The sequence below is a fragment of the Astyanax mexicanus genome, chromosome 15 (assembly GCF_023375975.1).
Source record: "Astyanax mexicanus isolate ESR-SI-001 chromosome 15, AstMex3_surface, whole genome shotgun sequence".
Lineage (NCBI taxonomy): Eukaryota > Metazoa > Chordata > Actinopteri > Characiformes > Acestrorhamphidae > Astyanax > Astyanax mexicanus.
In genome coordinates, this window is record NC_064422.1 from 17,655,349 (window position 1) to 17,682,372 (window position 27,024).

At 35.0% G+C, this 27,024-nt stretch overlaps 2 protein-coding genes across 2 annotated transcripts; one reads left to right on the forward strand and one right to left on the reverse strand.

Moving 5' to 3' along the window:
* The first annotated feature begins 346 nt into the window (after positions 1-346).
* Positions 347-8,678, forward strand: LOC103041538 (catechol O-methyltransferase domain-containing protein 1). The gene is made up of 7 exons (XM_022666022.2): positions 347-542; positions 1,907-2,031; positions 2,405-2,510; positions 2,957-3,075; positions 5,420-5,474; positions 6,081-6,214; positions 6,582-8,678. The coding sequence occupies exons 1-7, from the start codon at positions 461-463 to the stop codon at positions 6,732-6,734; spliced, it is 774 nt and encodes a 257-aa protein (XP_022521743.2). The 5' UTR covers positions 347-460; the 3' UTR covers positions 6,735-8,678.
* A 2,331-nt stretch (positions 8,679-11,009) lies between these two features.
* Positions 11,010-26,280, reverse strand: LOC103040512 (voltage-dependent anion-selective channel protein 2). The gene is made up of 9 exons (XM_022666042.2): positions 26,176-26,280; positions 19,928-19,999; positions 19,667-19,716; positions 19,012-19,164; positions 16,930-16,982; positions 16,616-16,843; positions 16,355-16,505; positions 12,375-12,432; positions 11,010-11,701 (listed from the first exon to the last, which is right to left on the reverse strand). Exons 2-9 carry the CDS (start codon positions 19,992-19,994, stop codon positions 11,610-11,612), a joined length of 852 nt encoding a protein of 283 aa, XP_022521763.1. The 5' UTR covers positions 19,995-19,999; positions 26,176-26,280; the 3' UTR covers positions 11,010-11,609.
* Between the last annotated feature and the right edge of the window lie 744 nt (positions 26,281-27,024).

Sequence of the window (27,024 nt, forward strand, 5' to 3'; positions counted from 1 at the left end):
ACTTATTCTTTATGGTCAAAATTATAATAATTCATATAACACAAACAATAAAAACGTAACTCTTCCAAAAACTGTATCTGTGATATGTTTAGATGGTTTAAGTAATTTAATTTAGTTTTTATGATGTACTTTTATTTTGAAAGGGTTGTGTTACCTTCATGTATGTAATATAAGCGCAGAAATAATCGTACTGCACACACGTTCCTGATGTTCGGAAGCCTTGGTGCTGATCCTTCTCCAGATAGTCAACTTTTTTGGTCTTTCCCAGTGGTGTGAGTTCGTCTGGAGTAAAATATGTACTGGCAGAAGGGTCCCTGTGTACTGGTTTTAGACGCAAAGTTTCTAGAGTTCCCAGTATAAGAGTGAATATGGGAACATGAGCTTTCCCGGTCAGTGAACTCCACAGGTTTCCTGGGTTTATACTTTTTGGTGTCGTTTGTCGGAGAGTTTTGTCAGGGCAATGAATTTTAACAATATTTCCAGAGAGGCCTTACTGGGCTCTGCCACACTGGGACTGGTCTTTATAACTGGTTATTATATGGGTAAGTGTAGCTTCGTTATTATAATGAGACTCATGCTCAGCACCTGTGTCAAGATCATTTACATTTAAAGGGCCCACAACCTTCAGTATGTACTATGAGGACTAAAGTATCAGGACATCTAACTACTTATTCATTGTGTATTCTGAAATCAAGGCTATTAAAAAGAATGTATACTGCTTTTGTTGGAGGAACTGTCTTTACTGTCCAGGAAAAACGCTTTCTGCTAGAGTGTGGAGCATTGCTGATTAGAAGAATAAATATTTGGATGCTTATTTTCGACATAAGTTATTTGATTTGATGTAACGATATGCAGTGATGAAAGTTTTTATTAATACTAATTACACTTATCTGAAAGAGTTTTTTTTACAACAAAAAACTCATTCAAATATTTTCTATGAAATAATAAATATCAGATCTACATATCAATATACATATTCTGACTATTACTTTTTGGATGTAATAAAGTCACTTCCACTGTAATCCAACGATTGCTGGTTTAAATTCCCGCCCTTTATCAAAATTAGCCAATCAGCTTGCTGCTTGTGTGGTGCTTGGAGGGGATTCAGAATACTAGTGGGGAAGCCCCCCTTGCTGTGGAGATGTGCACACATATATATATATATATATATATATATATATATAAATATTATATTTGTAATATTTGGCTCAAAAATGTATATATATCTATAATGTGTATATATATATACGTGTATATATATATACACGTATATATATATACGTATATATATATATACGTATATATATATATATATATATATATACGTATATATATATATATACGTATATATATATATATATATATATATACGTATATATATATATATATATATATATATATACGTATATATATATATATATATATATACGTATATATATATATATATGCATTTTAAGCCAAATATTACAAAGTGTTCATAAGTTTTTTTATTATTAGTTTTTTTCAGTGATTTAAAATGGCAAAAATTTACAAAATACGTTTGTAAAGATGGCCACACATTCGGTCTGTTAGCTGGACCCTCCTTACCCGCATCTAAACCCATACATCACCCAGTGCCCTTCCCAAACTACCCCTCCATTTTTTTTTTTTTTTTTTTTTAGCATTTTTCAAATTTGAGTTGAGAATGGATTCAGCAAAAATCATAAGTGTTTAGCGGCCCCTTAATGTCAGTTAAAATTATTGAGGTTATGTCCATACACTGTTCGATAAGCCAGTAATGTAAGTATCATTACAAGCCAAGGTAAAAGCTGCTCTTCATACTGATTATTTACTGGGGTGTTTTATCACTGTAAAATAGCCTTAAAAACACACACGTTGTAATTCTGCATATTCTTCCTGTTTAAAGGTAAGCGCAGACCATACAGGATGGATATTTTTAAGAGTCATGTCGGAGCCAAGGATAATCCCGTGATGCAGTACATCCTCGACCACTCCATGAGGGAGCACCCAGCTCTGAAGAAGCTCCGACTCGTAATTAACCTTCAATTCTTCAGTATAATTACACATTTAGAGTATTACATTAGTCATGAAATAATTTATACTTACTGGATAAAGCATTTTTGTACAGAAAATGCAATTTATGAATTATTTATTTATATTAACATTTCAAACATTCAACATTTTGTAACTGTAGTCATATCAACACTGTTAAAATCATGGTAGCTTTAATTTTGTAATCACACCAGCCTTAGTTTTGCAACTGAATATGACATGTAATTTTGTAATCAGACGTTAGCTTTGTATTGGTAATTAAATATTAGGTTTAGTTTTGTTAATGTGCTGGCTTTTATTTTGTAATTGCACATTGTTTGATTTCTATTTTTTTATTTATTTGTATCTGTAGAAAACCATGGAGCACAAGCTGAACTTCATCATGGTGGCGTGTGAACAGTCGCAGTTGATGGCAAACTTGGCAAGACTAATAAAATCCAAAAAGGCCATTGAGATCGGTAAGACATTCATCTATTTAAATCCCCTTTACTTAGGTATTAGAGCAGACATTTGAAGAGTGTGTGTGTGTGTTGGCGAGAAAACAAATCTTTCACAACTATAGCAATTTATATTGTTTTGTAAAATAATGAATAAAATAGTAATTTACCCATAATATATTAATCCTAAAAATGTGAGAATATATATAATTAATAGGGTAATTAAGTTCCATTCCAATGCCAGAAACTATTTCCAATGATTAACCTTGGAATTTAATAAAGGTAATTCACTATTTTGGATTTTATTTAAATGGTTAAGAAAACAATCTATTAGATTTAAATTTTAAAACATTGTTGAGTGATTGTGATTGAAAATATACATGATACAATGGGTCATACACAATCTGAATACGTCTGGTTGTTATTATAGTTCTGAATAATGTGTGTGTGTGTGTGTGTGTGTTTAGGTGTGTATACTGGCTATAATGCCCTGAGCATTGCACTGGCTCTGCCTGAGGATGGTAAAGTTGTGGCGTGTGATGTGAATGAGGAATTCACCAACATCGGCAGACCTTTCTGGAAGGAGGTGAGTGAGCTCAGCGTCAGACTGTGTCTACAGTTGTCTATCTTTTTTATTATAACATAAGTAACTTAAGTAACATATTTTGGTTTATTCACATTAGGTTTACATTCATTACTAACAAATTTCTACATCTAAACTGATGTTATTCTGTTTGTTATTCATTATTTGTTATTTCATTATTTTTTATTTATTTTATTACCGTAATACATGTGGTCTTTAGTCCTACAATAAAATATTAGCTGTAGTTTTATCATCTTAGTTGTAAATATAACATAATATTAGATTTTATTGAATTTTTATTGGAACATTTAAGGTTGGGTTTTAAGTGTGTTAATGGCATTATTACATAATTAATTTCATAGTAACAGTTGCATAATAAATTGCTTTTACATTTTGCTGAGTGGTATGACCAAAAAAGATTCTTATGGTTTTATGGTATATCACAGTATTTTTATTTTAATTTATTTGTTTATTGCATGACTAAGCTTTAATATAGGTTTGTGACTAACCCTACTTTTAGTAGAGTACATATAATATAAAACACTAATGTTTTGATTAGTATTGGGTTTACTTTGTCCCACAAAATCACACACTATATGAAGAAATCAGACATCATTACAGTAGACCTTAAAACAAGAGATACACCAATAACTTTAGCACAGCTTCCTTTTCAAACCTAATATACTATTTTAAATAGTTACATAAACACTATAAATGGACCTAAATACTCAATTTTTAAGTATTCAAAACAGAAATTTCTCAAAAGCTCTATTACACAAGTACAGCGTACAAGTACAGCATCTCCCAAAATCAGGCCACCCCTCCAGCCATAAACGTAATAAAGCCAGATGGAGAAGATGTGCAGAATTAGATGGAGTAGATCTGCAGAATTACAGGAAAACAGGGTTACCATGTGACCTTTAATGATAAATATTAAATTAGACCGTGAATCTGTATTTTAGAGACATTTTTATTATCCATGATCAGTTTTCTTTCCATTATCTTCCTTTTATCAGTTCAGCACTGCACCCTACTCCCACAGCAGCTGCACAGCAGGGTGTGGTGTAGGCATTAAAGTGATAGTTTGGTGGAAAAAATAAAATGCGCACTAAAATTGTCAACTTACCTTCCTGTTACAGTTTAACATAAAGTTATAAAAAGTCTTATATATTGAAAGTCTTGATGCATTAATTTTACTGCTTCATTTATGTTGGTGACTTTTATTTTGCTATGCTCTTTTTTATTTGCCTGTTTTTTTATGTATTAGTCACTGGTATTAGTGACTATTATTTTACATGGTCTGTTTGAACATTTGTCTTATTTTACATGGCTTGTTTTTATTCTTAACTTTTATTTTGAAACAGACTGTTTTTTTAAAGGCCTTTATTTTGCCAAGCTTAATAATTTTAGAAATACATGTTTACATTAGCTCTGACATTGAATATTAGTTGTAGTTTTAACATGTTTGTTTTAAATGTATGAAATGAATTAATAGCTTAAGGTTTTTAACCAATTAGGGGGCACGGTCTGTGTGTGATGTAGCCTTTAAGTAGAGCCAATTGGGTGCGTCTCAATTGGGTGCTAGTTATTAATACTAACTAGTTTTTGAGTGTGTAGTATAGATAGAAATCTGAGTATAATAAAGATGAGTACACTCAAATATCCACAATTATCCCACAATGCAATGTGAAACAATGTTACAAGGTTAGAAAAAATTAGACAATGATGTAGCAGTACAGCAGGTGGCTAGAGAACCGCCATTTGATAAAAATGTAATACATTATTCCCAAAATATTTAAATATTCATATTAAAGGAAAAATGGAGAAAATTAATTGCTGGAGAATTCTTCACACTTCATAACTCCCTGTTAATATGTTAATATTTAGTGTACTAACCTAATAACCCCACACTATAAAGAATAGTAGTATTATTTAATCAGTGTTTAAGGTGCAATTTGGGACGCAGCCTCCGGTTTTCATTATGTTCGACGGTAAAAGTGAATCATTTTATTGAGGTTGACCTGCCACTTCTCACACTAATGTAACTCTGCTCTCCACTCACACTCCACATCACCCACACACACTCAATTACACCACCAGAAATCATCTTATCAATCATTAGAAATATCAGAGCATCTCCACACTCTTTGAGAAGGGTGTGGTGATTGAGATATGCAGTTAGCACCATTCTAATTAGTGTACATATGCTTATTTTCTCTGTTAGCATCATTAGCCTTTATAACTCCAATGTAAAACTAAAAAAAGAACTGAACATGAGTTGATGTCAGGACTATATGAGACATACAGTAGTCTGTGTCCTGATGCTCCGTCCTGTTGTTTGTGTCAGGCTGGAGTTGAACACAAGATAGACCTGCGTTTGCAGCCGGCGCTTAAAACCCTGGGTAAGAATTTCAGCACGAACTCACTCCTATATTTTATTCTAAGTTTGTTTTTGTTTATTTTATTTGACAAAATTTACAAATCTAGATACAAAAAAATACGATTTACTTATTTTAAAATAGGATATGATCCAAAAATTTTCAGATTTTAAAAACCAACAAATTCAAACCTTTCTGATCGAAAACTCATTAATGTTTCATCTATGAATTAAATTCCTATTCCTGAGTTTTGCATCAGATAGATTTGAATTTATGGATCAGAATTTTTAAATAAAATTTTACATACATAGCAGAAAATCAAATTTACTTACATCAGTTTCATAAATAAACACACTAATGTTAAATCACATTTTGTATACATATTTTTTTTATAATTATTATAATATTAGTCTTTAAGTGAGAAAATGAAATAATCACTTACTGAACTGGTAAAGAGATTGTTATTCTGATTTACACAGGGAACTTTTCACTTTTGTTTCACATTAAAAGATAAAACATATATTATTTTATTAACATAATTAATAATAACCATAACCATGCTGGATAACAGAGGTTAGCTTTTTGAAATATAAGAATTTATGTATGTGTGACTGTACATTTTTCCTCTAGATGAGCTGTTGGCGGCGGGCGAAGCAGAAACGTTTGATTTTGTGTTTATCGATGCTGATAAGCTGAACTATGACAGCTACTATGAGAAATCTCTCAAACTGCTGAGGAAGGGAGGCATCATCGCCATTGACAACGTAAGTAATCACATGACCTGTTCATACACAAACCCCACTGACACTGATCCTGATACTGACTTTTTGAGGAGCAGTCAAAGTCAGAAGCCACACCCACACACATTTCTGTGATGTACCACACAGTTTTAGCAAGAAAATACTGACTTTAGCTTCGCTGACAAAAAGATTTATCATTTACTACTGAAAACATAATCCTTAATGATCCTTTAAATACGGTGCTTTTTATTCAAAATATGCTGCACCTAATATACAATTTCTAATAGATTTGATTACTATCTTTTATCGCTCTCTGTTGTCTATAACAGACTAAATATTTACTTAATAGTATAATCTATTTCTACTAATGTTACCTGTCCTCTGTCCTCAGGTGCTCTGGAGTGGGCGTGTCTTGAACCCTGCAGAAGATGACCTGGACACCAAAGCCATCGACAAGCTCAACAAGAAGCTGCACAAAGATGTCCGCATAACCCTGAGCATGCTAACTGTGGGAGACGGGCTAACGCTAGCGTTCAAACTGTAAAACTAGCGCCGGTGTTTACACACCCCTGCAGGGTTAGCTTAACTCTTATGTAAAAACCCTGCAGGAGAGCAGCCTTGCACTACTGTTTAATTAAATGCTGACACGGTGGTTGCCAGTCGTGTAGAAATCATGTTCTGCACATTTTACATCAAGTTTAAGCTTCTCGGATCATTATGAGGAACAGTCTGTATACTGTATGTTGTTTTAGGAAGCAGAACTGATGTGGAGAACGTGAGCTTTACAGGACTGGGCCTCGTAATCACTGCTTTAACATATGAAGTGCCATTTAAGTGATGAAACTTAAGTATTTTACAGTGAAACCTCGTTTTAAGACACTAATGCTACATTCCATTTGAACTCGGATGTTGGGATTACAAGTAGAAAATTTTAACTGGATCGTAAATTTGCTATTCTGAAACCCTGAAAGCAACCCTGAGTTCAGAATCTAAAATAGCTGCCCCACACATTAGAGTTTATTAGTAAACACTTCTTTTATATATATATATATATATATATATATATATATATATATATATATATATATATATATATATATATATATATATAAAATTTATTTCAGATTTTTCCCATTTTCTCCCAATTTGGCCATCCAATTGTCCTATCCCTATGTGCGTCCATATCACCAGTGGCATCTGTGACCCTAGGAGGGTGTGGACGAGCCAATTGTACTCCCTCGGCACTGGCAGCTGATGGCAAGCTACATGAATGGGAACCTGCGACCACCCATTCATATTAGTAAACACTTAACTTGGGGCCAAATTTCTGGCTTTGGACAATGGTCAGAGGTGAAAGATGGCTAAAATTGTTCTCAAAATCTAAAAGTAGGTTTTTGTAGATACCTTGTATGATAATTCCAACAAGTCAAAAGCATCAGATTTATGTAGCACTAACCACATTTTAGCCAAGTTAGCTAGTTTAGTTAGTTTAGCTATGCATAGCTTTTTGATACAGATTTAAGTTTCTAATGGTGAAACAGGTAACCTCCGATAAGCAAAGCTAAGCTAACCATGTAAAAGGGATTCTCAGACATCCCAAGTTGCAAAATTAAATTTCAGGGAGGTACCTCAAGACCTGGACTTGGAAATGTCCCGCAACTTCCGGGAAGTTGGCAAGTCTGTGAGTCTAATATTCCATTAATATCACGCAGCAAAACACACATACCCCGTGGAATTGAAAACTGTGATTAGAAACTGGATGTGGAAATGTATATGCTTGCTACTGATTGAAAGGATGCTAATTTGCAAGATAGGTAGGTAAATTACACAAGCCTAAACATCTAAAAAGGATTTAACCAACACAGCTGAGTTTTCACAGACTGTGTTTGTGCTAAATATCCAGCTAGTTAGCCAGATTCGGCCCTCACAGCGGCATATATGTATTATGCTAGTGAAACAAATGAATACATCATAGATGTTATCAACTAACTAATTCACTAGCAATGCTAACCTGGGACAATGCTATCAAGGATAAGCTAGTATTATGAAACCAGTTTTGGGAAATTCTGAATTCTCTAGCTTAAACTGAAAAAAGTGAATTGTACAATTATTTGAATATTACCTGGAACGTGACGACTTTCGCCTCTCCCAGATCCAAAATCCAAGAGAAATGGAACGCAGCATTCATTTAGGCTCTGCTTCAGGGTGATTTTGTCTGCTTTTATCATAGATTTGTGATACAAAAAAGTTTATACCAAAAACAAGAACGTGTGTAGCGATTACCAGCAGTTTACCAGATTACCAGTCTCTAACTATGGTTAATAGGGTTCATATTTTTAATGTTGTTGCAAATGTTTTTACTTTCATAATTTCCTAAATGAAGTTAACATAGTGATGAAATTTTAATGTTAAAGTTAAAACACAAAATATGCCACAATTATTTGTTATTTGTTGAATTAAACAAATAAATCAAATAAACAGGAATTGTGTCTAAATTGTGCAAAAATCTTTCTATATTTTTTGTATGTATTTAGGATTTCTTATTAGGGTAATTTTTGGGAAATTTGAACAGGGGTGCCCAAACCTAATGCCTTGAGAGAAGCGTGAAGGGTGTTTTAACAGATTGACTGTCATCTATGGCTTTGTTCACATTACAAGCCACATAGCTAAATCTGATTTTTTTTTTTTTGCTCAAATCAGATTAGGCTTTATTGACAGTTCACATTCACAAATATAAGTGATCTGTATCTGTGTAATGTGAACGAATCTGTCCCTGAAACGGCTGACATGCATACATTGAAACATGTATAAACGACGCCTTCTTCACCACCAACAAAAAAACTCATATTTGAGAGACGACTCGTAGATTTATAAAGGGAAATGGATGCGTTAGCAGCTCATAGGTGGAGCATCTTTTGCTATAGTAGAGAGTAAACAGCTGGCCTGAAGTACATGATCAAGTCGAGGAGATGAAAAAAGGCCAATCACACAAGAGATGTGTGATTACGAGAGAGAAGCACATGGTGCTAATGTGTAAAAACAAAAAGACTCATGAATTCGGATTTGACAGTTCACATTAATGTTGCACGTCCATGGATTGGATACACATCTGATTTAGGACCACATATAAAAATGACTCTGATTTTAAAAAATCGAATTTGGCACATTCACACAGCCATGAAACAATCAGATTTGAACCACATTGAGCAAAAATCAGATGAGTCACCTCAGCCTGGTAATGTAAACGTAGCCTATGTTTTCCTTCAGTCTGCTGCCATCTTCTTCATTTGCAGTAATGTCGTGCATGAGAAGCCTGTACTGATAAGAACTGGAACCATTTTGTCTTTAGCAAAAAATTCATACATATTCAAGTTATTGAAATACAGTATAGAGGCCTTGTGTCGGGGAGCCAATCACATACAACAGTCAGTCACTCCTAGTAGTGATATGAGGGACACTAACAGCTTAGTTTTATTTGCAGAACATCCTGTGGCCATATGCATTGCAAGTGGCCTTCCATTTTTCAGCAGGATAATGCTTACCCACACACTGCAAGAGTTTCCTAGGAAGGTCTTTACCAGATTGCTGTTGAGTTGGGATGCCAGATTTAGCAACCTACACGTGTGCAGGATCTCCAGGCTCAGCTACAACTGCATCTCATCTTGAATAGGGGCCAGAAGTGCTCAACCACAGGCAAACGATGTAACAGTTTGTCCTCACGTGTTCTTTAATTTGAGTGAACAATCTGCTATTCATGCTCACGATTTGTTTAATTTAAGTGAAAGATTTCTTTATTTTGAGCAAACGTTTTATTGTGTGCACTACAACAAGGAGAATTTTCCGCTTTTGATCTGTTACAGGGCTGCTTTGATTATCATTAGTTATCTACGTATATAGCCCGTGGCTTATTATAGGGGAGAACGTGCACAGTACAGCGTCAAGCTTATTGCAACCAAAGGAACACAAATACAGTCGATTCCAATCATGAATAAAGGAAATAAACGGATGCCTGATGACTGTTTGTGTGTTACATAAATCATATCAATTCAAAGTTATCATGCAATGTGAAATTGTGTTTATTAATTTCTTATTTTCACCTAAAATATGACGTAAAGAAGTATAATTTTATAAATATACAGCTATAGGACATCACTTGTTCCCTTGTACAGTTTTCCCCAATAAACATATTACATATTGTGATCAGTTACATACAGCTCTGGAAAAAAAAATAAGAGCCCACTTCAGTTTGTGAATCAGTTTCTTTGATTTTGCTATTTATAGGTATATGTTTGAGTGAAATGAACATTGTTGTCTGTAGTTTGTAGACTAAAACAACATTTTTCCCAAATTCCAAATAATATTGTCATTTAGAGCATTTATTTTCAGAAAATGAGAAATGTCTGAAATAACAAAAAAGATGCAGAGCTTTTAGACCTCAAATAATTGCAAAGAAAACAAGTTTATATTCATAAAGTTTTAAGAGTTCAGAAATCAATATTTAGTACAATAACCCTGGTTCATAGTCAGTTTTTATGCATCTTGGCATGTTCTCCTCCACCAGTCTTACACACTGCTTTTGGATAACTTTATGACTGCACTCCTGGTGCAAAAATTCAAGCAGTTCAGTTTGGTTTGATGGCTTGTGATCATCCATCTTCCTCTTGATTATATTTCAGAGGTTTTCAATTTGGTAAAATCAAAGAAACAGTAATGGTTTCTTAGTTTTTTTCCAAAGATGTATATTTAAATATCACTGTAAAGTGTGAGAGCAGTTCAGTATTAATGTACAGGATCAGGAACAAAGACAGTGAGTCACATCCGCAATAAACCAGCTTTAATGTGCAAATCAATCCAGGTGCTATTTCTGGTTCTTTAAAAGCAGAGGAGAGTATTCTATACAGCAGTAAGGTGAGGTTTACAGCAACGCCACATTCATCAGACCTGCTTTGCAGCTCACAATGGGAACAGTGTGTTTGTGTGTCTATATGGCCGGCTAAAATGACGGGCGAGAAATCACTAAGGAGGAAGCAGACTTGACCCCTGCGCAGGTCAGGAGAGAGACGCATACTGCAGCAGAATGGTGGCAGGGCTGAGAGGGAGATACAGTGAATAAATAAGCTCTGACTGGTAGGGCCTGCGTTGTCATGGGCAACAGGGCGTTTACGTAACTAGGAACTTGCTTCGTGCTGGTTTAACACATCAAATGTGAGAGTGCTGGAACTGCACCGGGGCCAGAGAGTGTATGGAGCACAGAGGGTCTTCCACATCAGCTGCAGGAGCTAAAACACATTCAGGACTGAGACTTCTTCCATACGTATCCACCCGCTTCACCAAGAGAGAGAAGGAGAGAGAGAGAGTGGGAGATAGATGGATGGATGGATGGATGTATAGAGGGAGGGATAGAGGGACAGAAGTTGGTTTATGCATCCAGCTCCAGGCCCAGGCCCAGCTTATGGCCTCCAGCGTTGATGCTCTTTCCATCCACCAGAGCGGAGAGGGTCAGCTTCACACCTACACACACACACACACACACACAGTACTGTATATTGTAGATAGCTGTAATTGCAGTGAAAAGTGGCTCTACTTTATGATTGATATAAGGGAGCTGAATATTCTGAGGTTTTAATTTGATTAAAATTTTGAAAACCATGTATCATTTTCGTTTCACTTCACAAAGTGGAGTTATGAATATATGAACTTAATTTTGGGAGGTTGATCCACATTTTGGTTGTAAGGTGACCAACTGTGAAAAAGTAGTATGAATACTTTTGCAAGGCATGATAGATTGCACTAAATTAATTAAAATATATATTTTTGCATACAATGCAAATATCTCAATATCTCCATAGCTTTAAGAAGAAAGTAAAACCCTTAAAAAAACATTTGATGCTTCTAATAACAATAAAGATACAGCTAAACTGTAGTAATACAGTTTAAACAGGTTGTAGGTGTTTAATACCCAAGTTTCAAAAGCTTAATTTATGGTGGAAAATTTATTTATTCATTTAAAAAGGTTCCTACTTTCTACTGCTCATTACTTTCAATAATAATTGAATAATTCTCACCTGAATATTGATACACACTCTTGTGTTTATTAAACAACACGATTCTGATTATTATAGCAGGTCCGAGCAGATTGTAAGCTGTATCTGCAGAAGGCAGAGCAACAGATGGAAAGACATACCTGGCCTGAGGGTCTGCGTGTAGCCCACTCCCACCAGACTGGAGTTATTCACTTTAGCCTGCAGAGTAAACACATATCCATCAGTACGGATAGAGGAGAATTAACCAGGCTGCTCACAGTGAGATTCATAAGAGACCTTTTATATTCACGGCTTAATACTCTGAGAGACTGAGGGCTGAGAGACTGTAAAATTGGTGGTAAAACCTAAAATTTTAAGTAATTTAAAGAGGATTTTTTTCTAATGTATTGCAAAATTCTGACATCTACACAAAATATATAATTGATTCTGAAAAAAAAACTATTAATTTAGATACTTTTCTACTTTTCTGAGATTACAGTCAATTATATTCTGCCCTGCATTCAATTAAACACTAATAACTAGGGGTGTCACAATTCTCTAAATTCTCGATTCGATTTTGTTTCCGATTTTAGGGTCACGATTCGATTCAATACAATTCTCGATTTTCTTTTTTACAGCAGAAAGGCCTATGCCAGTTTCAGATTAGTTTATGGTCAGTCATTGGTTTGATTCATCAAATTTACAATATCTTATTTCAAAAGTTGGGCTTGATATAAGTGATGCAAAGTGATACAAGTGATCTGTAATACACCACATTAGGCACTAATGGTCAAATTTAAATCATTTAATTAAGATATATATGTAATGCCATCTAGTGGCTTTTTTGGTAGCAGCAGTGTGCATTATTAAAACAGCAATGTGCAACATAAAATAAATAATAAAAAATACAGGAACAGTCATGTACAAAATAATAGAACAGTTAGAGCCTTAACAAACTGAACTCTATCCTACTATAACAGTTATGTTATATGAAAAATAAGACTTTAAGACTTTTTTGGTCCCTGAGAATGACAAGTTTTTTTCTTTAATAAAGATATATTATTAACTTTATCTGAGAGAAAGATGTTCCTTAAGGTACCAAAACTATTAACATATTTGAGGCTAGACAAAACAACTGTTATTTTTATATTTTTCTGTAAGAAGATGAGAATGTCCACATTCTCTGGAGAGCTCTTTGAGCAGTCACAATGTCCGCGGCGTCGGCTACAGGGTGCTGCACCATTTGCCTAGCATGCGTGCTTGCGTAGCTTAGAGGAAGGGGTCACCGATCCTCTTTTTGACTTCAAGGCTCGAAACCATGACATAATTCCGATCGATTTCGATGAAATATCAAAATCGTGACACCCTACTAATGAAACTGTCTGTAATAAATTCTGCAGTTGGTCAGTGTTCTTTAAGCAATACACATGGTGATACACAGCATCATTATTTTCTGAGCACATTATGAGAGAATCACAATAATTAAATATGACAATACAGATGACGACATAATACATTTTTGAGATCATGTTAATTTATTGTACAATAAGTTGATAATGTAATTATTGTGATTGGTCTAATAGCAACAGATTAAAAAAACGAATATGTCTTAAAATACTGGAGGGCCACCAATCATCAGGGGCCAGTTGTTCAAAAAATTTAATCCGGATCAAAATTATCCAGATTTGGTAATCACATTTTTTGCTATCCAGGATCAGGTGATCTGTCTTACTTTTAAACCAGTTTTTCAAAGCAATATTGGATTGGATCAACCTGATCCAGAAACACAGTTTTCAGGATTACCTAATCCGGATTACCAGCTATGTAAAAAACAGATAGAAGAACCAACAGGGGTTGATGACTCCTTTTCTTGCAGTAACAAGATACTGCTTATTGCAAAACAATACGAGCAATCGAGTGTTCTGCAGAGACGCTTTGCATGCCTTAACTATTTGCGAGTCGAACCACAGGGAGCATGCAACATAACACTTGCATGTATTGTCCTGCCCAATGTTGCTACCAGACGCAATGTCCCTCTCTGTGATGTTCATGATGCACCTGAGCCTGTTGAAGAACCAGAACAAACTCTGGTGTTCTTTTCAATTGTTCGAAATAATTTTTGACAGCTTCATATCTGATAAATGTTTCTTTGACATTAATATACAGTGATGAATGACAGTGACGTAGATGAAAAAATGAATATATTATTTTTGTTTGTTATTGAAATCTTTTGGGGGGTTTATTTAATGGGGTCAAGATTGTTTTTATTTTTACGTTACTATAGTAAAAGGCTTAATTGGTAGCCAATGTCTACTTTATTACTGTAACGGTTAAACAGGTCAAGTGCAAAATAGAAGTAAATGTATATACACTAAGTTGTACAAATGTATTTTTTTTTTTACTTTAAAACTTTGATTTTAAAGTTTTACCACATTTACTTCCTGAAATCCCCCTTGAAATCCTACCCCTTGTTGGGATCAGGGTAATCCTGTTTTTTTGGATCAAAGTTATCCAAATCCTACTGAAAAGTTTTGAACAACAGAAACTGAAGGTTTGATCCATTTACAAACTAGGATTGGATTACGTGATCTGATCCGATTTCAGAATGCTTCTTTCCCTTTTGAACAACCCGTTTTCCAGATTTGATCCAATCCGATAACCAAAATCCGATCAGATTACCTCTGAACAACTGGCCCCAGAGGTTTAGGATTAGGATTAGGATTGACTGGTTGCTATTTTCAATCTACCAGATTACCTGTGGATATAGTTTTAAATTGGAAAACCTGTTGGAAAAGAAAATCAGGCAACAAAAAATGTTGTGGTGTGAGGCAGGTTTAAGTCCTTTTGATTAGATGCTGTCAGCATAGAAAAGGGTAATTAATGTGGTTAATGAACTAAATACTAAATAACTTATCAGATAAAATATTGTTCTCCCTGTAGCGCCCTCTAGTGTCGGACCAAGCAAGTAGACAGTGCTGGCAAGTCTCCTCACAAAGATATAACAAGGTTTAAAAATGTAGTGTACCTAACAGTGTGTGTGTGTGTGTGTGTGTGTGTGTGTGTGTGTGTGCAAGTGTGTGCTTGTGTGTGTGTGTTTTCACAGGTTCACAAATTTGACCTTCACGGACATGGAATCAGACTATGACTTTAAGAATTAAAAAAACTTGAGAATTTTAAATATTATTCATATTCAAGTGTTAAATCAATTATATTAAAACCACATAACTGGAGCATTTTGTTTTAACTGCGAGGTGATGTATCACTGTAAAAGTGATTGCATACTGGATTTAAAGCACTGTCAGAGTTAGAGTGCCATTACAAATGATTTATATATAGTAAAGATGTTAAAGTACAGCAGTCTAACAACATTTTGATAGAGAGTAGATACATTATTCCAAATAATCTAACCCATTACCCACACAAGAGATCCTTGTTTTTCATTGGAAAGCGACGATATGTAGATTATTTTTGTTTTAATAAACACAGCTCTGTAAAAAAAGACATATTCAGTTTCTTAATCGGTTTCATTGATTTTGCAATTTATATGTTTGAATAAAATGAACATTGCTGTTTTACTGTATAAACTACAGACATTTCTCCCAAATTCTAAATAAAAATATTATCATTTAGCATTAGCATTTATTTGCAGAAAATGAGAAATGGCTGAAATAAAAAAAAAGATGCAGAACTTTCAGACCTCAAATAATGCTGAAATAAAGTTTAAGAGTTCAGAAATCAATATTTGGTGGAATAACCCTGGTTTTTAATCACAATTTTCAAGCATTTTGCATATTCTCCTCCACCAGTCTTACACACTGCTTTTGGATAACTTTATGCCACTCCTGGTGCAAAAATTCAAGCAGTTCAGATTGGTTTAATGGCTTGTGATCATCTATCTTCCTCTTGATTATATTCCAGATGTTGTTTACTTTGGTAAAATCAAAGAAACTCATCATTTTAAGTGGATTAAATGGTATTTTTTTCAGAGCTGTACAAGCTTTTTAAAAGATGTATGATTAAAAGCTGGTTAATACACTACTAATCAGAAACCTCACTTGTTACATACATGATGTTACATTTAGTGACTTGACTAGGACTTGTTCCCACCCCTGGCTAGTGTGTGTGTGTGTGTGTTACTCACACTAATGGATGAACTGGAGTCCAGCTGGTATTTGGCGGCGATGCCGAAGCGTGTGCTGTTGTTACCGGCTGTCCAGGCCAGATTCACCGCCGTCTCCAACTCATCATTCACCTTCTGATAAATCGATCCTCCAAACTCAGAGCCATCATTACTGCAAACACACACACATGCACATTTTGATAATTATTATTATAATTATTATCATTTAATAACTCAGGTCTAAACACTGGTACACAACAGCCTGCCTATACAGACACTCACACGTTGGTGTGCAGCTGGAAATCTCCAGTCTTGTAGCCGATGGCGAAGTTGTTGCGGGTCATTTTGGACTTGGCGGTGTCGAAAGTCATCTGGTACCCTGCCAGCCAGCCCTCGAAGCCCAGAACAGCGGCCCCGTGGACGGCAGGACCAGCGAAGTCAAAGTCAACGTCACAGCCCACGTTCAGGAACTCCCGCTTATAGGCCGTCTTCACCTTCCCGCTCTTCTTCCTGTCAGACAAGGAGGAAAGATCAGGGTTACATCACTGAGTGAAGCTCCTGCTGAGTTTAGCACTGCAGTGAAGAAACAGTCTTACCCCGTGTTCGGCGAGAACGTCGTGTCAAAGGTCAGCTTTAGTCCTTTAGTGATCTGTAAAGGGAGAAAAAATTATAGGATTATAATATAATATGCATGTGAAGTTTATTATGCTTTTATTGGAGTAGCTGTATTGTCACTATTGTACAGGGAAGAGTCTTTACTACATTCTGGATCATTGCTGTAAGGATTTGATTGCATTTAGAAACTAGAGCATCAGTGAGATTAGAATGGTGTCCGAGAAGTATTGGATGGTGGTGATCCATCATTTAAAAAAAAAAAAAAAAAGTTCCACTTCTCCACAGGTCTAAAATAATATCACAATATTTCATGGTATTCTCACAATACCAATTTTCTTGGCGATATGACAAAACACTAGGGGTGTGACGAGACACTAATATGACGAGACAAGACAAGACACGATACTGGGTTCACAAGAACGAGATGAGATTTAAAAATAAAATAAAAAAATAATAAAAATGGCTTGAAAAGTTTTATTTGACAAAATCATATAACGCACACTTAACAGACTGGTTTCTCTTACACATTGATTCTATAGGAAATAGAAATAAGAATAAGAATAAAAAATAAAAATATAACTTTTCTAGGTCTTATATAGTGCAAACAATAAGTACAAACCACAACCAGTCATATTAAGACTATGGTTTGTGTTTTTTTCTCCTAAATCTCTTGTAATTTAACTATGCATAACCAGTCATATTAAGACTTTGCTTGAAGTGAAACAGAGACAGAACATTTTTAATACAGTACAGAGCTAAGGGATTAGTACAACTGCCTATGAAACAGTCATGTGTAGGATTTACTTACAGTATTTACATATGGTTTGTCTTGTTGGTCACTCTGTTACCGTTTATTGTTTCCACTGGAGCCAAAATGCAGCCAGACATACAACTTAAAAGTAGCAGAAGCATCTTTTATGCAAATGCCCGAATTTTCCTCTTCTGCTGAAAGCTGCTCTCACTGCTCAGCCACCACACTCGCTGCTATCGCTACTGTGTTGCCAGATCCCTCTTAAAAAGTCCACACAAAACTGTTATTTTTTTCCGCGAGACAGGTTTAAGCTTGACGAGAAATATCGTCACGTTTTAATCTCGAGGCAAGAGATCTTGTCACACTCCTACAAAACACTGAGGACACCCCCCTAACTGAGATACTAAAAAATACAAGAATATGTTACGATATTTCAAGGTATAATATCGTTCACGATATTCAAAAAGGTTGGCAATATTATTGTGCACAATACGATATGGCACACCCTTGGTGTCAATAGGTTCATCCAGTTCACCTGCTCTAGAGAGTCCTATTTTATTGACAGTACGTTACATTTACAGCACAGGGTTCATACTACTAAATTCCCATGATTTTTCCCATGATTCTATGTCTTTAGGTAAAATTAATATTTGGAGCAGTTTATTTTATTGCAGTTATTTGTATTTTATATAGATTTGTATTCTGTTTTTTTCCCCAGTCAGATCGATTTACGCTTCTTAACGTACGTCATTTTAGAGTTGTACGTTTCTTTGTCGATGTCCGCTGTGTGTATTTGTCTCGGCTTCTCAGAACAGAGTGAGGAAATGTTTGGCAGTGGAGAGTGACAAACCGGGAAATCTCTGCTGATGTGTTTAACATACAGAGAAGGTGGTGTTGTTATCCACTGCACCACACCAACCATAGGGAAGTTCTCTTCCCTGTAAAGAGTACTTCTCTTCTACAGAGACTAGACAAGCTGTGTGTGTGCAACTGAACATCTGTGTCAGCAATGGGTGCCACTAAAAATAGCTAAATGCCTGTAATTTAATGGGCATCCAGATTTTTTTCAGCCTCTAGGGGGAGCAATAGTCATGTGTGTAACAGCAGAAATAAAAGAAATGTAATTTACCAGCATTAAATGGGATTTTGGACACAATTGTATCTAGACAAATGAAGCTACAAAGTATGACTGAATTGTTTAGACAGTAAAACAAATTGGACTGTAGTGAGACATATTAGTGTCTGGACACAGTGTACAGTGTGTGTGTGTGTGTGTGTGTGTGTGTGTGTGTGTGTGTGTGTCTCTGCGTACCTGGTCCTCCACGGTGATTTCAGTACCGAGTGTGTTGTCTGTGTTCCATTTCTCGGTGAAGGTAAGACCGTACTCATCCCATTTGTACTTGGTCTCCAGGTTTCCAGTCACTTTGTTGGTGTCTGTGTTAGACGAGCCAGACGTCTTGAACTCCTGATAAAATTAGGTTTAAAAAGAAACATTTATATTGATTACGTAACAAATAAGGCCAGTTTCATTATTATATATTATGTTATACAACAGTTAGTTCCGACTCTGCAATGTGAATGGCTGAAAGGCATTGTATGTGTGCCATTATCAGCCGGTAATGCACTGTAACAAAATCTCTCTATGTATTACTGCACCACATACAGGTAACCTAGCAACGATGCAGCGCTTACAAGCCAAACAGCGCAGCTTCAAACAGAGCAGCAATGGAACTATTTTAACTCGCAGTTATTGTTGAGTAGAAAAATAAGGTAACAAAAAAAATTATAATAATTTCTACAGCATGTCCATACATATAAGTAGGCCTCAGACTTAAGTTACTTTTACAATAATAAAACTTATTAAATCCATATATTCAACCATTTTGTCCCTCCATTAAACCATTTAAATTGTACCAGAGATTTAAGGAATTCAGAGAAGCTGTAAGGCGCATGTCCTCATTACTCACCACTCCATTGGCTGACTTGGTTTTCACATCAAGCTTCACCAGACCAAACCCTTCCAGAAATAAAGCACATTTGAGAAATCAATTCACAAATCAAATAGCTTAAATCATAGTCATTTTGCTGAAAAAAATTAAACAATGCAATGCAATAACAAAAAAAAAAATTTAATACACACAAATGTGTAACACGCACCATGTAAAGTGTATTAATAAAGTGATCTCAGCAGTGTGTGACAGTGTGAAAGGTGAGCTGTAGAGCCGTACCGTATCCTTTGTTAAAAATGTCCTTAGCAGATTTGCCAAGGTCAGCGTACGCCGGAGGAACAGCCATCTCAGCTGCAGAGAAAATAAACACACAGTCACTTTTACTCTACAGAACACTACGAGTATACACCCTCAACACCACCATTTACACCACAATTTACACCATATAACACCATGTAAACTGTAAATATCAGCACATTCAGCAACTACTGCTCCTACCTGACCCTTTTACTGCTCTACTGATTATTCTGGAATTTTAATTTCCAGTATTAACTGTGTAAACACACACCCATCTTTATTATATTTATCCTAATACATCTCTACAGTGAACCGTGATGTCACAAAAAATACTGCTGCCGTAGTTTAGTACTGGCCAGTCCACTCTGAAGTTTTAAACAGAAATTTAGGTGATATGAAGCAAAAATACAGGGTAGACAGACATGAAACCAAACACATTTTTGTTAGCAGGTTTTTATTACCGACCAAATTTTCACAACTGAATGAATCATTTTTATTTTGCATTTTACATTTTTATACCCCCACAGACATAGCACCCCTCACCCTATTATCTTCCATTTCAATCAAAACACTGAAAATCTAAGCTTACTTTAAATAAACGGAAGCGCTTTACTCAAATAAACAGTTTTCAGGAGAGAACAAACATTCTTGTTTGACTTTGAAAGAAACGGTCCACTATTATCTGCCACTTTATTATTCTGTTGAAAAAAACTCAATGTAAATGATGAGTTTAGTTGATCTTAGCCAATTGAAAACCTCTGGAATATAATCAAGAGAAAGATGAATGATGACAAGCCATCAAACCAAGTTGAACTGCTCGAATTTTTGCACCAGGAGTGGCATAAGGTTATCCATAAGCAGTGTGTAAAACTGGTGGAGGAGAACATGTCAAGATGCATGAAAACTGTGATTAAAAAACAGGGTTATTCCACCAAATATTGCTTTCTGAACTCATAAAACTTTATGAATATGAACTTGTTTTCTTAGCATCATTTTCTTTAAATAATTAAAACTAATTACATAATTAAATAACTTTTTTATTAGGAATTTGGGAGAAATGCTATCCATAGTTTATAGAATAAAACAACAATGTTCATTTTACTCAAACATATACCTATAAATAGCAAAATCAGAGAAACTGATTCAGAAACTGAATTTTACTTTACTGCTTTTACTTATTAATAACAACTCAACATGATATTGGTAGCTAATCTGTTTGTAAAAATTAGCATTTTCTAATTGCTGGGCTTATTTGTGTGGACAGTGTCTTTGACTGCACTGGCTAAACTAGCTACCTCAGTGCCATTTTAGCCATAAACTGACCTCAAAACTAGTATTTTAATAATAAATGTAGCTAGGTTACCTCAGCAGTGCTACCTTTGTCACAGGTGAGTAAAACAGAGATAATAAACAGAGAAATGCAGTCAGACTTTTGGAAAAAACACACTTGCTTAAGCTAAAGCTAAATTAATGCTAACTAACCAGCTAACTCATCTAGCTAATGGTAATATCCAAGCCATGTACAGTTTGCTTCTGTCAACTATAAAATAGTTTATTTGTGAATAGGTAGTAACCTGGTACAAAGCATGATAAGGGGTTGCTGAATGCTTTATTTTATTTAAAATTACATAAGTGCAGTGTAAATATCAATCTAAACCTTCTGTTTTTCAGCCATCGGCTCTCTCCCATGGGCAAAGTTGATTTAAATATAACTTAAAATAAACTAATCTTTGCTCAGTATATACTATCCGTATTTCATTCCAAAAGTGTTTTTAGGGCATTTTCATTCAAATAACTTAACCAAATTCTTGGTGCATCCTTAGCTTAAAAGTTTGTGAAGCCTTTAAAAATTGCCCTTAAACGGCATCAGGATTTTAAACAAGTACTAAAAATAGATAAGAAGAACCAAATCAAACAAACAAAAAATATGAGAATCAAAATTATTAAGAACAATTATACAATATTTCATACCTGTAGAAGGCAATTGAATTATTATCTGTCAGGTGCTTTCAATTAAGAGTCAGTTTTAGCTTGTTTTATTTAAAGAATAGCGATTGGTTGAAGTCTGATTTTCACTACAAACTAAGGAGATTTTTGAGGACCACAGATTAAAATTTGTTGATGCTCATCTGTCTGGGAAAGATTACTAAAAAACAAAAAAAAAAAGATTCTAAGTAGAAAGCTGCTGCTCTCTAAAAAGGACATGGCTGCCCTCTTGCAGTTCTGTAAAGTTCACATAGACACACCAGAACACTACTGAAACAATATTTTGTGGACGGATGAGTACAGAATAAATCTTTTTGATTTAAATAAGAAGCGTTATGTTTGGACAAAGGAAACACTGCTTCAAAGCCTTATCATGGTTTTGGTCTGTTTTGGTGCATCTGGGCCAGGACAGCTGGCCATCATTGGTTGACCAATGAATTCTGCCTGTGAGCTCTATCTCAGGAGAATGTGGGTCATGCAGCAGGACAATTAATCAAATTGTGTCAAAGAAGAACAACATTAAGGGTTTGAAACGGGGTCCTGCAAAGTTATAACCCTAATTTAGTAGAAATAATGTGGGTGGAGCTGAAGCAGCAGTTCATTGGAAGAAGCACACAAAAATAACAGAGCTGAAGCTGTTTTTTTTTTTTTTTTATGGAGGAATGGACTAAAAATCCTCCAAGCTGACATGCAGGACTAATCAACAGTTACCACAAAAGTTTGGGGTCTCATCACATACTGTAAGAAAATTTCAACATACTTTTTACCACTCACAGATATTACAATATTAGATATTTTTTTATTTAGTCCTTCTAAAAATTAAGTTTTAGGTTTAATTTATGCAGAAACAGACAATCCTAAACTTTTAACACAGTCATTGCACTCAGTCTGCTTCATTCTAAAAGTGAACTGTGACTGCTGTTGGTTAATTAGCTCAGACTAATGTTGTCTGTGGATCTCAGGGGGAAACACAGGCTGAGGAAAAACTGACTGAAAAAGGGGAAACGGTAAAATCCAGTCTTTCAGCTCGGAGAAGGAGAAAAAGCAGAACTCGTTTCTAAGAGACTACATGCATCTAAAATGATCATCAAGGTTTCAAACAGGTCCTGAAAAAGATCATAAGAACCAAATCAAACAAACAAGACAAGATATTAGACTCAATTATTACAAAAAAATATCTAGTATTTAATATCTGTGATAGCCAATTACATATTGCATATCGGTCAGGTGCTTTTAGTCAAAAAAATGGGTTTTTAGCTTGTTTTATTATTCTTGTTTTAAGAATATGGACTGTTTAGAGTCTGATTTTCACTACAATGCAAAACCATAGACAATTCTAAAAGTATTACTGTGTCAGTGTGCACAGTCTGTTTCATTCTAAAAGTGAACTGTGACTGTTGTTGGTTAATTAGCTCAGACTAATGTCTGTGGATCTCAGGGGGAAACACAGGCTGAGGAAAAAATAATTGCAGAAAAGGGAAAACGATGAAATCCACAGAGAAGGAGAAATAAACAGAACTTGGTTCTAAGAGACGACATGCAGCAAACCGACCTGAAGGCGTCACAGTGGCCAAACCTGCAAACCCGGCTACACCCCACCCTAACACACACATCCCATAATTACACTCACCCTGCAAACAAACACTCCCACTGACGAGTATATATACACACATGCGCTTGTGTGTTGGCCCACAGAGAAATTTCAGCAGTGTTGCAACAACACAGAGTACTTTACTGTGAGCAGTCAGACCAGGTGACCTCTAAACATCACACCATCTAACCTGACTGTAGATTACAGCAGAGGACACACATCCAGTAGCAACACAGATTGAGAAGATACACACAAATACTTTTCAAGGTCACATTCTAAAAGGATCCTTTTAATTTTTAAACGCAGGCTTAATATTCGATATTTCGATTATAAAAAAATACTACGTCCCACAGGGCTCTATTTTAGGGTTTATGAAACAGATGATAATCATGGAAGTAATACGGTTATGAGGGTGAAGAACTGATGTATGTTTCTAGAACATAAGGGCTAAAAGTGATAAAAGCATATATCCAATTTTGGGGGACCAACAAACATAAAACAAAAAAAAAAAACTAAAGTTACCAGTGAAGCCTTAGCAACCACCTGTGGTAACATGGCAAGGTCAGTGTAAGTAGTTTAGTAGTAGTTAAATTTTTTGAACGTTTCAAGCTAAAATAGAAAATTGGGTATAAACCTTTTTTTTACTCAGTACAGAGAAAAAGAAATGCGTTGTTATCCCATTTTTTTTTTACAATTGTCTAGTTTTTCGTTTTTGCACAAATTTTAAGAAAAATGAAAAGTTGAATCTTCTCTTAATTTTCAAGTTTTGTGAATTTCTGTATCTCATGTAAAGAAATAAAGAAAAGTTTTTTTGTTTTTTTTCCTGAAAATCCAATTGTGAGGGGCAGAGATGAAAAAACTAAAATTGGAAAAATGAATGAAAAACGTATTTCTCGTACACTACTTACATATAAAAAAATGTAATAATTTTTACATCAAATTTTCTATGTTTACATTTAGCATAAACAGTCAGAAAATGTAATTAATTATCGTTACACTCCCACAACAATCATAAAATTTATCTATAGGTATCTTGGAAAGATTTTCACTCATCAAACATTATAAGTCAAGTTCATTAATATCTGTTAAAAGTATAGTTACTATTTCCCCTCATTCTTTAACCATAGACAGCTACTTACCTAGTTGATTACTTCATTAATTAACTGATTTAAATAGACAGCAAAAATACATTTATAGTTTTATTTGTTTCAAATCTGTTACATTTACAAAATAAATAAAAATAATTGGTTTACTTACTAGAACCTCAATATGTGTCATTTAACCAATGTATTTATGTGTCTATACAGTTCTGCACAAAATATTATTTTATTAAAATCATGACATGTAGGATTTCTGACTTTTTACAACTGATCTAGCTGGTAAATCTGCTAAACCCTGTTTAAATGTTTATAACAAATATATAAATGTTTAACATATAAAGAGAAGTAGATCCCTCAGCAGAAATAAAGAGATATTCATTTTTGCGAAGTAAAAAAAAAACATTAAGAACTGCTGATAATTTGACAAGATTTTATATTAGTAAAGCAAATTGCAATCATGTTTGCTTCCATACTCTTGCTGTTCCGTGTATCTGGTAACTTGTGCCATCTGCCGAAGCTCCTGTCCACCTGCATATGGCTGTAAGAGGGGGATTATCCCCCCCACAGGAGGGCAGGATGGGCGTCCAGAGCAATTACACACAATACACGCTACAGACAACAGCTCTGCAGAGGCAGACAGTAACTGCCCTCGTTTCCTCAGTGCTGTTTTCTTGTGGTTCCGAACCTCAGCTGGTCCTCCACCAGCTTTCTTAATTTCATAAAGAACTGAAAAATCAGCAAACTAAAAACACTCTATCTATATATCCATGATGATAATGGAATGATATCAGTATCAGACGATAATTAGACAATTGTATGCCGGAAAAAGGATCAAGCGACAATGACTGCACTACAATAATTATGCGACTTAAATTAGCTACTGTAAAATTTAATTTAAGTTAATTTTTATTTATTTGTATTATTTTTGAAGTGTGTGAAGTATCTCTGCAAGTTCTAAACGTGTATATCAACATTGACATATGCACATGCATAATATTAGTGCATTTCTACTATATGTATATAGTACAAAATATATATGTATGCATGTCTGCATATTCGTTGTCTCTCTGGTCTATCTAATTTTATCTCTCTGTCCTGTCTATATATCTACATTTGTTTCTCTACCCATCTGTCTGTCTGTCTAACCATTAATGTCTATGTACGTATATCCATCTCTCTATCTGATTTTATCTCTCTGTCCTGTATCAGCTTGTATATCTATGCTGTCTGTCTGTCTGTCTGTCTGTCTGTCTGAGTCTCTCTATCTATATCTTCTGTCTATCAGTTAACCTGTCTCTCTCTCTCTGTACAGCAGCACTGTGTGAGTATAGTGTAGAGTAGTGTAGCGGGTAGTGGTGGTGCTGGATCTGCAGTGGGACAGTGTGTGTTGCCGGTGTCGGGTGAAGGTGGTCCGGGTTTTAAGGTGGACTGAAACACCGCGGACCAAACCGGACGGGACCGGGTTCTGTAACCTGTCTGTCTGCCGCTCTATTCCGCACCGGACCTGAGTGAGAGCACCGCGGAGCCGCGCAGGTGAGAGTGTGTGATCTTACCTGAGCTCAGGAGGGTCGCGGGGTGAGATGAAGGAGACACGCGCGCACACACTCACACTGGCCCATACACACCAGCACGCATGCGCAGTGAGCAGTGCGCTGGGCGCGCCTTGATGATGCTGCAGGACGGAGCGCTGAGTGTACAAATCCCACATCAGTTATATAAAATTTATTTACACAACAAATACTTAATAAAAACACTGAAAAAAACACAGCAAACTGTATAAAAATAAAGCTGAATAATGTATACAGCTATTGTTATTATTATTATTGTTGGAACAATATTAATATTCTGATAATTATACATATTTTACTATATTATTTTAATAAAATAATATTTATTATTGTAAACAGAAATAGTTTAATTGTAAAATATTGTGCAAATAAATATTTTATTTCTGTATTTTTAAGTATGATTTTATCACATATACAAAGAGTGTATTAGTATAAATCTAGTATTCTAAAAACCTTAAATTTAAGGATTACTACTACCACTTCAGTACCTCATGTACAGTGGTGGCTGAAAGTTTGTGAACACTTTTGAATGTTTTATATTTCTGCAAAAATATGACCTAAACAAGTCCTAAAAGTAGATAACAAGAAGCCAGTTAAAAAATGAGCCAAAAAAAATATTAAATACCATAATCATAAGAGAATAGCATCAAAAAGCAATTGTACACTTTTTAAAGACAGCAGAAATTAAATTAATAATTTATTATAATTAGAAACTCTTACCTACTCTTACCTACTTTAGTCCACACTGTGTGTATGGAGTCACAGTTATTGAAGCATGACTGGCTCAAATACTGTTCACTGTTATATATGTGAACAAACATACAAATAAGCACT